This window comes from Tursiops truncatus, chromosome 9 (genome assembly GCF_011762595.2).
Source record: "Tursiops truncatus isolate mTurTru1 chromosome 9, mTurTru1.mat.Y, whole genome shotgun sequence".
NCBI classification, from domain to species: domain Eukaryota; kingdom Metazoa; phylum Chordata; class Mammalia; order Artiodactyla; family Delphinidae; genus Tursiops; species Tursiops truncatus.
The window spans coordinates 94,764,711-94,779,829 of record NC_047042.1 but is presented as its reverse complement, the minus strand read 5'-3'; the positions used below and the strand labels follow the sequence as shown (position 1 = coordinate 94,779,829).

Sequence of the window (15,119 nt, the reverse complement as noted above, 5' to 3'; positions counted from 1 at the left end):
TGCACACTTGCCAGGATCTGGCTCATCTGAATTACTCATGAAGAGGAAGAGAGTAATAAGTGTATATATTTTTAAAGAGTACCTTATCTCACTTCCTTAATTTGTTTGTCCACTTTGTATACTGTATGTAGCATTTTTTAAGGAACACCATCCACAGTGTTCCTTAGAAATCAGTGACTCAGTAACCTCTGGAGTCCACAACCAAGTAGACACTGTGAATGGAAGTTACAGCTAGGTAGTTGTTCTTAGTGTATTTTATTCCCCCTCTATTAATTAAAACAACTACCATAGTTAGTGAGATCTTTATATTTTCTTCAAGCCAAAGTGTGATCATCTTCTAGAAATTTTGCATTGTGCTCATCATTCTGGGACATGCCACAATTATTGCAAGAGGTGACAAATCCACTTGAATACCAAACGTTGCCTGTAAGCTGAATGGTTGTACATGCACGCCCTTGAGATAAAGTCATTTAAATGTTTCAGTGCTTGGCATTTTTCTGTTATATGACTACGGGGAACTGGTTGGTAGGGGACTGGAAAGAATGACTGTTTCACTGTATATCCTATTGTATCTCTTAATATTAATTCCTAGTGCATTAACTACCTACCCAAAAAATGAAATTGGAAAAAGTCCTTAGGATTTTGATGAATTGGAAACAGTTCTAGGTTACTTCCAAGAGCCTTTGCAACTCTTAGATCTATTGTTGATTATTCATGTCCAAAGGAAAGGAAAACACACACACTATTATTATAGAGAGTGGAACTTGTCATAGAATTCGGTATAATCATGCTAAGAAATTGACTACATTTCAAACCTTACACTGTTCTTGGAAGATCTTGAGTATATATTTACAGGATATGTTTAAATATCATGCTTTTAAAAATTTATTCCAGATTTTTGCAAGTCTGGTCCCACAAAACGCATAGCAAACAGAAAATGTTTACTTAACAAACAAAAGAAAACGATCTTTTTATATGAACTAGTGAAAGAAACTGGCCCTAGATTCTTGAGTTTACAGATATTTTATGGATTCACATTGTAAATCTGTCTTCAAAGAACAAAATTAAATTCTCTTGGTTCTAATATCTTTACCAAAAATAATAATGAGCACTATAGGTGTTCAATATCGAATGCCAACTGCTTAATGAATTTTGGACAAAGAGGTGAGTGGAATGTAAAAGCAGATCAAGCCTCACAGTTGGCTGACTGTGAACAAAATAACTTAGATAATTGAGTATATATTTGCTTTCAGAAAAGATACTAGAAACCTGTTACCAGATTCTCAGGAAAAAACAAACAAACTGCATCTTCATTTCTGCTTAAGGAGTTTATTTTTTAAAATAATATCTTCCCCAAAGAGGAGAAATCTTGAGTTGTATTTTCTCTTAATTTTATTACATTAATTGTTAATATATTTCCTTATGCCTCTTTTCTCTCGTATTCCTACTTCTTTTTTTTTTATTAGTTATCTATTTTATACATATCAGTGTATATATGTAAATCCGATTTCCCAATTCATCCCACCCCTTCTTCCCCCCTTGGTGTCCATACGTTTGTTCTCTATCTCTCTTTCTGTTTCTGCCTTGCAAACTGGTTCATCTGTACCATTTTTCTAGATTCCACATATATGCGTTAATATATGATATTTGTTTTTCTGTTTCTGACTTAGTTCACTCTGTGTGACAGTCTCTAGGTCCATCCACATCTCTACAAATGACCCAATTTCATTCCTTTCTATGGCTGAGTAATATTCCATTGTATATATGTACCACATCTTCTTTATCCATTCATCTGTTGATGGGCATTTATGTTGCTTCCATGACCTGGCTGTTGTAAATAGTGCTGCAGTGAACATTGGGGTGCATGTGTCTTTTTGAATTATGGTTTTCTCTGGGTATATGCCCAGTAGTGGGATTGCTGGATCATGTGGTAATTCTATTTTTAGTTTTTTAAGGAACCTCCACTCTGTTCTCCATAGTGGCTGTATCAATTTACATTCCCACCAACAGTGCAAGAGGGTTCCATTTTCTCCACACCCTCTCCAGCATTTGTTGTTTGTAGATTTTCTGATGATGCCCATTCTAACCTCTAGTGTGAGGTGATACCTCATTGTAGTTTTGATTTGCATTTCTCTAATAATTAGTGATGTTGAGCAGCTTTTCGTGTGCCTCTTGGCCATCTGTATGTCTTCTTTGGTCGTATTTCCTACTTCTTTGTCATTTTGCCTTTTACTTTAGGAGGTTTCCTTAATAAATCTGTTACATCTATAATGACATTTGCAAAGACTATTTTGTTGTTTATTGGTTGTATTGAATTTGTTTAACTTGTCTGTCTCCTCTCTCTTGCCTCATTACTTTTTTCCTTCCTCCCTTCCTTGCTTTGGTTATCCTCATAATATCCTCAAATCTCTGAGGGTGTATCTATTAGAGAAGCTCTCATTTTCATCCCTGCATATCATCTTGAGGTGGTTGTTCTGTAATTCATTGATTTTTTTTCTTTAGTATTCTTATCCTTAAGTATCTTTGAACTTTTAAAAAGATACATTTAGTAAAGAAAGACTTCCTGGGTTGGTTTAGGCTGGTGTAGATTTCCTTTGTGGTTATATGGGCTATTTTATCCATACAGATTCTTCCTTAAAGGACATCTTCTCAAAGGCAGGCCTCATGACTGGAAATGGATACATTGTAGAGGACAGGTGAATTTTTATTGCCAGTGGTGGAGTTTTTGAGATGGTCCCTATTAAATCTGAGCCCTGAGTGGGGCTCAAGGGTGTAAGAATTTACTCTCTTCTCTACTTCTTTCAAATAAATAGTTTTAAATTTAAATGAATCAATTTTATAATTAATTTTATTGAGATATAATTTTAAATTCAGGACAGTTGGTGGTGTTGAGAAATGGATGGATGTTATTTAACTCTTTAGATTAAGACTAATTTTGGTGAAAAATTTTAATTTTAGGATAGATTTGGCCCTGAGGCCACACATGCCAGTCTTATTAGGCTTGTTCTTACCTTTTTATTTTACTTATTTCTCTCACTCAACCTTATGTTGATCATCTGTCTCCTGCTAGACTTTGAGATGTCTGAGGGCACGTATAAGGTTTCTATCTCAGGTGCCTTTGTGCCAAGCTCATAAAAATGCCAAGCACAGTAAAAGACGTGTTGTATAAATAGATAGATGAGAAAACTGAGGCCCAGAAACTGATTTTTAGGAAGCTTACAGATACATGAAAGGCGTTTATTATTTGTTGAGCGCTGCAGATAAAGGTGTCTTCCAGACTTTATGGAGCCCAGGTTCCTTAATTATGGCAGAAATGGAACCCAAGTCCAATATTTTATCTGTGGCTACTTCACCTTCCTCTACAAAGGAGAATTAATGGGAAAGTGTAGGAGGGTTGTAATAGGTCACTCTCTTACATTTTGGGGTTAGACTCAGTTCTTCTGTCTCAGTGAGACTTTCCCATTTGGTAGTCAGAGATAAAGATTAGGTCTGTGATTTCTTTTATGTTGCTTCATGGTTCCTAATATACATGTTTATCAACTCCTATCTTTCCCTCCATCTCTCCCTGGTCTGCCCTTCTTTCCCTGGTCTGCCCCAAAAGAAATAATATATTTAACTTGGGGATGAGCCTACACACAGTTTTTCTTTCTGTTCCATAATCAATATGTCTGTTTTGCCATTAAGCCTAATTACTGCATCTTACTCTCTGCCATAGATATTACCCCCAATTTTTCAGACTTATTTGAGCTTCTGTTATATGTAGCTTTATCAAGATCTTTTATAGCTATTCTTCAATTTTTCAGTCATAATTACCTCATTAAAATTTCTGACCACAAACTTTTGTGTTTTCTTGTGCTTGATTCATTGTCTACTACTCTTTTTGCCTCTCTTTCTATAAAAATTGTACAGAAGAAGGAGGAAGTCCTTGCATGTATAACCATGCCCACTATAAAAGTGTTTTATTTTCACTTTCTCCCTCTTATCTAATAGGTGTTAAAGAAAAAAAAAATCCAGCTATTAAAGAAAAATAATAATTCAGTAACACTTGTTAAAGCACAGTAAGGAAGGCTTGATTCAAGGGGGGAGGGATCGTGGTAGTAGGTGTAGGACCACTTCAGTGGGGTCCTGCAGTGGGAGAGAGATTGAACTCAATGGGCAAGTGGGAATTTACGGCCAAGGAGCAGGGTCAGTGGATGGAGAATTCTTAAGAGGAAACATCAGGGGATGAGGGGGGGATTCTGGCCAAGCCAACCTGACAGGATTCTTGCAGAAGGCAGGCCAGGGAGACCAGACATTACCAGGGGGATGGTGGAGGAAGAGGAACCCCATCAGATATTGCGCAGGGCAGGTGGCAGTGGGCGGGCGGAGGGTACTTAGCAGGACCCATGCTAAAATTGGACAATGCCGAGATAGACAAAGAGTTAGCCGTAGTTGAAAAAGAGTTCAGGATAGCCTGTGTAGAGTTTGGTCAATGAGAGAATCTTTGTCTCAGGTGGTGTGCCATTTGCACCTGGAGACCGTTTTTATTTTCTTGCTTGTTTGGATAACTTCAAGTTCTTGTAGGTCTGTTTTGGTTCAAAGCAACATATATATATACACACATATATGTGTGTGTATATATATATATACAGATATGTATATATGTGTGTATATACATACACACACATATATAAACACATGTATATAACATATAAACATACATAGTAGTTCTTTTGTATTTGAAGAAAATCAAGGTTGATCTTGAGCTTTATATTAGCTGATGTGTTCTGTTCATTGCTGATTTCAGATACAATGTGCCTTGAGATTAATTGGCCATGTAGTAGTATAGAGTAGTATATAAATTAACTATAATATGAAAATCCACGGTAACCATAGTAACTACTGCTATCTACGGTGAGTGTCTACTCAAGTAGTCTATGAAAGTAAAATTATTTTTTTGTTTTCGTGGAAACTTTCTGCATTTGTTGGGCCCCTATGCACTAAGTCATATCTATGTGTGAAGTAACTTGTGTCTCCCATGCATTCTTTGCATTTTCTTTATTAAAAAAAATATAAATATGCAGTCTCTCATGAAATATTACACCCAGGGGTTTAGGAATGACCCATTTTTCCAGTTTATTTGGTACTTTATTTTTTTTAAGTAATTTAATATTTATTTATTTAATTTTTGGCCGCGTTGGGTCTTTGCTGCTGCGTGCAGGCTTTCTTCAGTTGCAGCGAGCGGGGGCCACTCCTCGCTGTGGTACACGGACTTCTCATTGCTGTGGCTTCTCCTGTTGCAGAGCACGGGCTCTAGAGCTTGTGGCCTTCAGTAGTTGTGGCACGCAGACTTCAGTAGTTGTGGCTCGCAGGCTGTAGAGCGCAGGCTCAGTAGTTGTGGTGCACAGGCTTAGTTGCTCCGCGGCATGTGGGATCTTCCCGGACCAGGGCTCGAACTCGTGTCCCCTGCACTGGCAGGTGGCTTCTTAACCACTGCACCACCAGGGAAGTCCCGGTACTTTATTTTTTTAAAAATGGTTTAAAACATCTCTTTTTGTTGAAAATTTTGTTTTAGATACTATTTTAGATTACTTTTTTTTAAAAAAGGAAGCTATCTACATACACAGAATTTCGAAGCAAACCAATAGTTATTTTGTGTATTTTTGGTTGATATTTATTGAGCTGGTACTTTGCGCTCCATCTTGTCTAAGGCTCTTTGAAAGAAGCTTAAGACCCTCTGTTCTTGAGAAGCTTTCACTCTTGCACGCCCTCTAGCTTTTCTCTCTTTTTCCATGGGTTTTTAGAGACTTACTTTTCTGTCACGTTATATAACCTTCCTTAAATTGGGATAACACTCACAATCACTGTCAGCCAGGTGGCCATTCATGACCTAGGTGTATCATTCTTTGGGTCATTGTGATAAAGTCTGGCTTAGATTAGATGAAATATCACTTAAAAAATCAAAATAGTATACTCATTTTATATAATTTGGGAAACAATTTTAAAAGGTTGATAGAAGGAAAAGTACTGACATAAAGAAGAAGCTTTGCTTATATTGGTAATCAGGAAAATTTAAGACCCTGAGACAACAGGACTTTTAAATGCCGAAGTCTCCACCAAAATTGCCCTTTTTCCTTGAGATTCCATTAATTGTCCCATCTGTTTTCTGCTTCTTCGAAGGTTCATAAGGAAGCCTGTGATTCTGCTGGAAACTCCGTGGCCGTTGATAGGTTACTGAGAGTCTCCCACTTAGCCTTTTCTGAGGTTTTTCTAAATCAAACTCCTGGTCTCAAACTTCTTGGGTTTTGCAAGAAGTATAGTACAAGGCAGGAAATCTACAAAGGTATGGAAGGGGCAGCCTAGAGGTTAAGCCCAGAGGCTTGGGTGTGAGAGTCTGGCTTTGTTCTGCCATTTAGTCAGTCTCTTTGCTTCTCAAGCCTTAGTTTTCCCTTTAGCAAAATGGATAAAGTAATATAGGATTTTTTGGCCATAATTTGTAGCTGTCTGGGAGGAAGAAATTTCCCTCTGTCCTTCTAGGTTCTTCTGGCTGGTCTAAGAATTAAATTGACATGAGACAGATTAACAAAAGTTTAATAGAGAAGAAAAATCAAACAAGTTTAATAACGTGTACATGGGAGAGATCTAGGAAAACTCACCAAAATGGCTGAAACTCTCATCTCAAATACCATCCTCAACTAAAGACAAAAGAAAGAAATTGTTGAGAGTGGAGAGTAGGTTATGAGAGGTTATCAGGAAAAGCACAGTAAATACAGGGAATGTTGTTATTGTAGATTTAGGTCATTGCCGGCTCCATTTCCATCAGTTGGAGTTTTTCGTCTTCCTGGTGCCTCTAGGAAGACACCCTTACAAATGGAGTTGGGATGGCAGACTCTACTCCCCTGCATAGGGGTTAAATGAAATAGTGCATATACGATACTTTGATTTGTAACTTGTGTGTTTTTTTATCCTTGTATTCAGTGACCATGTGTGGAGCATCTGCTCTGTGCCAGGCACCAACAGTGAATAAGACAAAACTGAGTGTCCTCTTTGAGCTTTTTTCCTAGTGGGGGAGGATCTAAGTACTTGGTACATAATAAGCATTCGGCAACTGTTACCTCATTGTATAAGAAGTTACTGTATAACACAGTTTAACAGTAGAGCTTGCCGTATGATAAAATCATGGCACCTTATTATTCTCTTTGGGCTGACAGTACTTGGGGAAAGGAGAGTTCTAATTACCTCCTCACACATCCCTACAATGGCTCCTGCTTCATCAGGGCTCAAACGAAGGAACTGCCAAGAGTTTCAGATGACAGCATGCTGTGCCGGCACTTATATTCAGATGCTAATGGAATAAATTCTTTGGCTTTTATACTTGGGAGCAGATTGTATCTGTCTTCTTTAGATTTCATTCATAATCTTATTCACAAGTTCCTTTTAGCTTGTTAGAGAGGTCTGTAATTTTAGGATCATGAGTTGATTAACAAAAATAATGTTAAGAACTATTTCATTTTAACTTCAGTGTGTCAAGTCTGTAGAAGACATTCACAGTCTTACAGCTATCTGGAACCCCTTGACATCGCTCTAAGCAATAACGCCGATAATAGCCATATCATTAAAAAAAAAAAACCAACAACAACAATTATTTGAGTCTTCAGAATCTCCAGCTGAAATTATCGGGGAAGGGAAAATGGTGATCATTATAACTTAAAATGGCCTAAACTATATTTTACTTTGGGGCTGCCATTTCTCTCTCTCTAGGTTTTTCTCCTGCCATTATCCCTGTTAAAAGATAAACGGAGGCACATTAAAATTTGCAAGAGTTTATTTGAGCAGACATTTATTTGCATCAGGCAGCCCCTGCTTAGTAGTTAGTGATTGGCTGTTCTTAAATTTCATTTGGCTGTACTGAAATTTCATTTCGGTATGTTTATAGTTGACTCTGGCTTGGGTTTGCATTTGCTTACACAGACTAAGAAGGCATTAGAGCCATCCCAGTCTCATGACCTCCTTGTTTAACACCTCTTTTCCCCATTCACAGCGTTGGCTACTTCTTTGTGTGTTTGACCCCTTTTGGCATTTGGTATTTTCTCTGCCTGGAATGCCCTACCTCTTCTGCCCAGGGCATTCATACTCACCTTCATGACAGCTGGAGTGCATCTTCTGTGACACCCCAGTCCCCCTGGGGGATTTTTGTTTCCCTTCCTGTGGGATTTCACTGTTTTAGCACATTGGGTTTGGTTTGTTTAATCTGTTGTTCTTTGAACTATTTTGGGACTTATTTTCCTCATTGGCCACAAAACATGAGTAGCCTTCTTAATATCATCAGCTCTTTCATGGCATCACAGGGAAATAATGGCTTTTAAATATAAACATCCGTTTCTGTTAGAAACGCAGAGAACGGTATGATCATTCTCTGTTAATACCCTAGTGTCTTTTATCCTGGCGTCTTAATTCCATAAACTTCAACTGATTTATTTATAAACTTCATACAACTCACAAATATTCATGATGTTGGTGTAAAATAATAGGAAGGGTAGCTTAAATACAGGTTTTAATTGCAACCATGAATTGTAAGATGCACCATTTTTAAAGATGCCATTAAAAAGGGGGAAAAAATGGCAAACTGACACAGTGCGAGGATACCACTGATTCTAAAATACATTTTGAATGCATCCTAAACTGCATTTTAGAAATGCTAAAATGTACAAAAATGTTCATTCTTAAATCGGTGAAATGCGGTCACGTTATAGCTTCTAAAAAGATTTAAGAACTCCATTGAGGAACAAAATGTAAAATTGGTTTCCATTTGGTTTCCTTTCCTTCATTTGCCTTTTGGTAGATGTGTGTATCTACCAAAGTCGTTAATGAGCAGGGAAGTCATCAAATGCCAGATGGCTGGAAGATGGAGGACTGATTGTTCAGAGGATCTGGGCACCCATCAGATTACCTAATCTGCTTTCATAACATTAGACATAACCTACAAATAAACAAAGTAAGAGAATTGCGAGTAGAGAGTTGATTCGTCATGCATGTTCATAGAAGTTTTGAATAAGTTCTCATCATGTTTGAAAAACTTTGAATTACAAGACATTTTATGAGAAACACTGCAAGTTGCCCTGCAAAAGGATTTGGAGCTAAAACTAACGTTGGATGCATATTGAGAAATGAGTTCTTTTGCTTCAGAATCTCATGTGATTGCTCGGTACAAAGGTTAGTTGTAAGAGCATGAAGATTAGTTGCATTTGACTTGATTCAGCGACTACATCAGGATTCGTCATGTGCTAGGTGGAGATAAGGAAACCCTGGTAATGGTTTGGTTATTCTCCAGGCTTCTGCCAGCTTTTTACATGCTGTACTTTGGCAGCTTGTTGATTGTCATGTATTAATATTGAAGTCATAGAAGACTATGGGCGTGGCACCAACTCTCCTCCTTTGAGCTAATGTGTAGTGGGATGGGCAGTGGACTCAATGATGAGAGGTCTAAGTCTAGCCTCACATCAACTTCTGGCAACAATGAACTGTTTAAATCTTAACTATCTCACTGGGCCTTGAGTTCTTTGGATGTTGACTTCTTTTTGATGATGAGGTTAGAAATAATGGTATCCACCCTTTTTCCCTTCATGGTCTGGGTCTGTTACTTTTATAACGCCATCGAAATAGAATTCAGTTTGTAGCTGGTTTAGAACTGGACCATATACTCCATTAAGTGAGGGGCACGAATATTGAGCCTGCCCTGGTTTGTTCTTTACAGTAAAAAAAAAAAAATTTCCAAGATTGTGTTTCTGTTCATACAGGGTATGGTGACATTAGAAGCAATTTTGTGAGACACAAAGTCTTACAGATTAATTGGGAAGAAATAGACTCACAGACACAGAAAACAAACAGTGGTTACCAAAGGGGAAAGCTGGGTGGGAGAGGGATAAATTAAGCATTTGGGAACATACACACACGACTATGTATACAACAGGTAACCAATAAGGACCTACTATATAGCAGGGAACTATATTCTATAACTTGTTACAACCTATAATGGAAAAGAATCTCAGAAAGAAATATAGATAGGTAGATAGATACATAATCTGAAGCACTTTGCTGTACACCTGAAACTAACACAACATTGTAAATCAACTATACTTCAATAAAAATTTAAAAAATAAATTGATAAAAGGTTAATTGGGAAGAAATTTGGAACGCGGTAAAATTATGACGGTTAGGTTTGTGCACAAGTGTGTATGGTTAGTTGTAGGGTACCTATTTTAGTGATACAGGAAACAGCACAGTGAGTGGTTTTTAAAGTTTATGTTAGAAACAGTTATGTCATGACTTCTTTGTGCCAAGACCTAGGTTAAATTTTGAAGAGAAAAGGGATGAGTAAATTATTTTTTCTACTTGCCTAAAGTGTATCCGCTGTTGTTGAGTAAGAAGCATATAACAATTATTAGCAGAAGCAATTAAATATTATGGATTTTAAGTGAGAATGATTAATGGGGGGGAAAGGGAGAGAGGTTGGAAAAAAGAAAGTAAAATATTTTCTCTAAGTTGTGAAAGGTAAGAAAGTCCTTGCCAGGGGCAAAAAACTGTGTTTGTTGAGTATTTATTTACTTTGTGTCAGGCACCGTACTCAGCTATGTGTTATATCTCCCTGAATCTTCCATACTTGGTGGGCTCAGAGTTGTTAAATCAGTTAACTCAGATATCACAAACCACACAGCCAAATAAGTGGGCTTATTAGAATTCTCTAAAGCCCAGCCTGCTAGGGATTAGTAATCATGAGGGTTTTGAATGTAAAATAAATGCCAAACTGACTTCACCTAGTTATAATTTCAGAGTAGTCTAGATTAAAAAGGAAAGAGTATCAGATCCTAGTACCTAAATATCTCTATGTATAGAAATAGATTAACATAAATGTTATGTATAGAAATTGATTATTGATAGCATCATTAGTAAATCATAAATGTGCTATAAATTTTCAAATGGCTTCATTCTTTGCAAATGTGCTTTCACAGATAATACCTTAATGAAAGTATGAGTTTAGAGGAGCAGTAAGTTGGATAATAATGCTTTACCCCTTCATCAGATTGTTCTTTGAGCCACAAAAATACTGAGTTCACATATCAAAGAATCAGTGACAGAGAGTAGTTTGCTCGTTCACTTACATACACATACAATACTGTCAAATGCCTCCTCTAGCACTGGAGATCTTGCCAAAGATTAAAGGACCATTGGTTTATCCAAATTATTAGCTCCTTGCCATTAACATTATATTGAGCACTTATCGTGTGCCAGGCTGTGAATCTCTTATCCCTGTTGAATGAATGAATGAGTTAAAGTCTTCCTGTGTTTTGATGCTTGCTTGCTCTTTGTCTTCTCCAGTTCCTCTCTAGATCATCTTTACCATAACCCAGCCTAGACCATGGTCATTGCGTTAATTAAAACTCAGTTTCTCTCTACAGAATAGTGAAACCCCAAATACTATTGGCTTAAATAAAATAAGAGTTTAGTTTTTTCTCATATAAAAGAAATCTGGAGCCAGGAATTGAAGTGCTGGGATGGAGGCTTCATGGAATCATCAGGGACCCAGGCTCTTTCAGGCTGTTGCCCTTGTTCTTGGGATCCCAAGTGACTGCTAGACTTTCATTCATTCATCAGTCTTGCTCCAGATGGCAGGATGGAGGAAGAAAAGCAGAAGGAAAGGCCCCCTCCACTTTATGGAGCCCCCATAGAAGTAACATATAAGGCTCTTCTGTGTATCTTCTTGGCCAGAACTTAGTCTTATGACTACATTTTGCTGCAAAGGAGTCCGAGAGATGGTTTTTCACCATTTTGGTAAAAACCAAAACCAAAAAACCCCTCAGGTTTCTGTTGTTAAAGAATGAATATTGTGAGACGATCACTGGTCTCTGCCAGTCATTCACTCTAACGCTGCCCGAAGATGCCTCCTTGCTTCCCTTTACCTCTTGACAAGCGATTTTGCCACTTCTCAAACCAGCTGTCATCACCGTCTTACTTGTTTACACCGATTCCTATTTCTACTCCCAGAGGAGTCTAGATGAGAAAAGGAAAGAACATCAGATCCTAGTACCTAAATATCTTTATGTATATAATTTGTCATGCTGTAGTTGCCAACCCAGAGTATTAGAAGTTATATGACTGGTTTAAACCATCTCTGATTTAACACAATATTTATTGTGTCTTTAAAGGTTTCCTGTGTTATTGTTAAGCCAGAGATCTAAGGTTTAGATTCAATATGAATAAACTAGCAGGCCTGCCCTAAAAAAAAAAAAAAAGAGAATTGGTGGGAAAAGTCCTGAATTATAGGCAGATCTGATGTCCTATGCCTGTTAGTTAACCCCAAATGAATTCCTGTTTTTAAACCTGTGGACTGTCAGTTCCTGTAGTCCGTTTCTTACAGCAGTCATTTTAAATGTTCCATTTGACTTCCATATCTTCATTTTGTTTCTTGTTTACTTTCTTATAAATAAATTGACCGTACTCTGCCTCTACCTCAGTTTGGTGTGTCTCTGTGATAGGTCATCCTATGCCTGAATCTCAACAGCTGTTTTTATCAGTAGCATGTAAGCCGTAGGGCAGGGGGGTGGGGGGAGGGAGCGTTAATTCCTGAACAAGACTACTCTGAGCTCTATAAATACCTGTTAGTGAGCCATGGCCGCTGAGCCTGCGCGTCCGGAGCCTGTGCTCCGCAGCGGGAGAGGCCACAGCAGTGAGAGGCCCGCGTACCACAAAAAAACAAAACAAAACAAAAAAACCTGTTAAATGAATAAATAGATCATTTCCCTTCTCTCTCTTACTTCCCTCCTCCTAATTCGAATATAATATTTTCTGTATTTAAAATACCTGCTCTGGGCTTTGCTGCCTTTTTCCCCCATTTCTCACAGTTCAGTTTTTATTTTTTAAGAAGAGGCATCTCTCAGTTTTCTAACTCCTTGTTCTCTTTACTATCTTGAGGCTGCCTCCGTGAATTTTTAGACTTTTCTTTGAGATTTTCCCACCCTCGTTGGCCTTTTCTCATTGTCTAGTCTCTGTGACGTCTCCTCGGCATGCTCTGTTATCAACGGCACATTCTTGGAATTACCTGCTTAGTTCTTTTACCTTTCTGGCTTTTTCTTCTGTATTTCCTCTGTTGACGTCCTTCTGTTCTGTAACAGTGAGCAAAACATGACAATTTTGTGTTCGTAATTTGTTCTTTTCTCTCTCTGCTCTTTCTTTGTAGTATCTCAGCTTGTGTCTGTGCTTTGACCTTGAGCTGTCACCTCTGTGTGGATGATCCCCCGATATACATAAATTGCCTTTACTACTCATTTCTCTATCACTCTAAATACTTCGTGGTGCCTCAGTTGAAATTCCTCCGCCATCCTAAACAGCATGTCTAAAATCTGGGATGTTAGTATTCATGTCTTAGGTGCACGTCATTAGGGTGTTGCTTCCTGAACTTTCCATGGTAACAGTCCTGCTGGCAAAGGACAGCAGCTTCCTGTGTGTTGTTTTCCTCGTCTGGAATGCCCTTTGCTTTATTCTGTCCAGCTACTTCTTTTTAAGATCAAGTTCAAAAATCTGCATATCACAAAGATTTCTAGGATGACACCAGACCTTACGGACTTTCTAGGCTTTGAACTTCTGCCACATTCATTTATCTGTTACCCAGCATTCCTCATATCCTTCCTTGTGTTGTACTGTATTGTGGAATAAATCGTCTTTATTATAACTGTCTTCTCTCACAGATACCCTGTAATCTATTCCTCTTTGCACTCCTGGTGACTGGTATATAATCGGCACTTAATAACGTTTGCTGTGGGTGATGCCACCCCCTTTTCGTTTCCTTATCTTGTTCCATTTCTAACACTGAGATTGCTTTAAAAAAAAAAGTTAATTTTTCTTATCACCAAACAAACATTTCTTTCCATAAATGAAATGGAGTGCTTGGACTGAGCTGAATGACAGATTTTCAACAGCCTGATTGCGTTCTGCTTTGCACTATTTACAGTACATTATAAAAGGCTTGAAATGATTGTTGGAGAAGTAACTTTTTTCCATCTTTCTTAGTCTTTTGAGTGTCATCTAAAAACTTGGAATAAAAGAGTCATGAAAAGAACTAGTAGGATTTTGTGGAAACAAAGTTTTACATTGGAGAGTTCAAGATAACTCGGGGTGGAGGGAGAGAATGAAAGTGAAGGAGAGAATATGAATGAGGATGAAAATGCATGTGAAAGTACACACCCATTAGACCTACGCTACTTGGCAAACAATGTCAAGATGATAGCAGACCAGCCAGGTAGAAGGGTACTTGAATCAAAGTGTTACATATATCAAAAGGATAAGGATTCGTATCAAGGGCATTTTTGCTGCACACCCTGTACAAAAAGAAGTGTACCCAATTGTCTTCATGATAAACTATTTTTATGATAAATTCCTCAGCAATATAGTAATGTGATGGACATATTGAATAAAGTAGATCCAGTTAACCTATGGTATCTTTTAAAATTCAGGTGTAAGAAATTAGCTGTGATTAAAATTTAGCTCTGTGTAGACTGCAAATCTGGTCTCAGAGAGTATGATTCCAGACTCATATGAGGGGAATGAAAGACTTGGTTCACTTGTTTACGTTATTTTGCTTTCTTTCCCCATAGGGAGTTTGAAATACTGCCTTGTGATTCTGAATCAGCCTTTGGACAAATGTTTTCGTCATCTTTGGTGCAAAGGTAACCTTACTTAGCATTTATGTTTCTTTGGTTTCTTACTCTACTTGGGACTAATGTGACTGTTAAATATCCCAGAACCCACTGGAATACCAAAAAGTGGAATTTAAAATAAGGTGATTTAATTATTGAATTATCAGAAGAATCCATTTTTGCTTCTCTGTTAACCTGTTTATACATGTGGTTTCCACAGCGTGGACCTCCAAGGACAGAATTACAATATAACATCACTCTATTGCATTTCGTAACTACTGTATGTTTATCCTGAGTACTCAACAAGTATTTGTTCCAGTGTAAATATTTTTGGCACCAGTGACAGCAAAAAGCATCCACAAGCCTCCCTCATTCTGGCATTCAATAATTAGGTATCTGCAGGGTGACTGGATTTGCAACATTAAAACAGAAGACATGTTGCCAATATAT

The 15,119-nt window shown here is 37.7% G+C and overlaps 1 protein-coding gene across 6 annotated transcripts in view; it reads left to right on the top strand.

The window, feature by feature from the left end:
- The window catches only part of TPK1 (thiamin pyrophosphokinase 1), a 332,319-nt gene that overhangs the window by 41,663 nt on the left and 275,537 nt on the right, over positions 1 to 15,119 (top strand). For all 6 annotated transcript variants that reach the window (XM_073810031.1, XM_073810036.1, XM_019933883.3 and 3 more), the window contains exon 3: positions 14,628 to 14,699. In XM_073810031.1, coding sequence (XP_073666132.1) covers positions 14,628 to 14,699 — 72 coding nt within the window. The remainder of the gene's footprint in view (positions 1 to 14,627; positions 14,700 to 15,119) is intronic.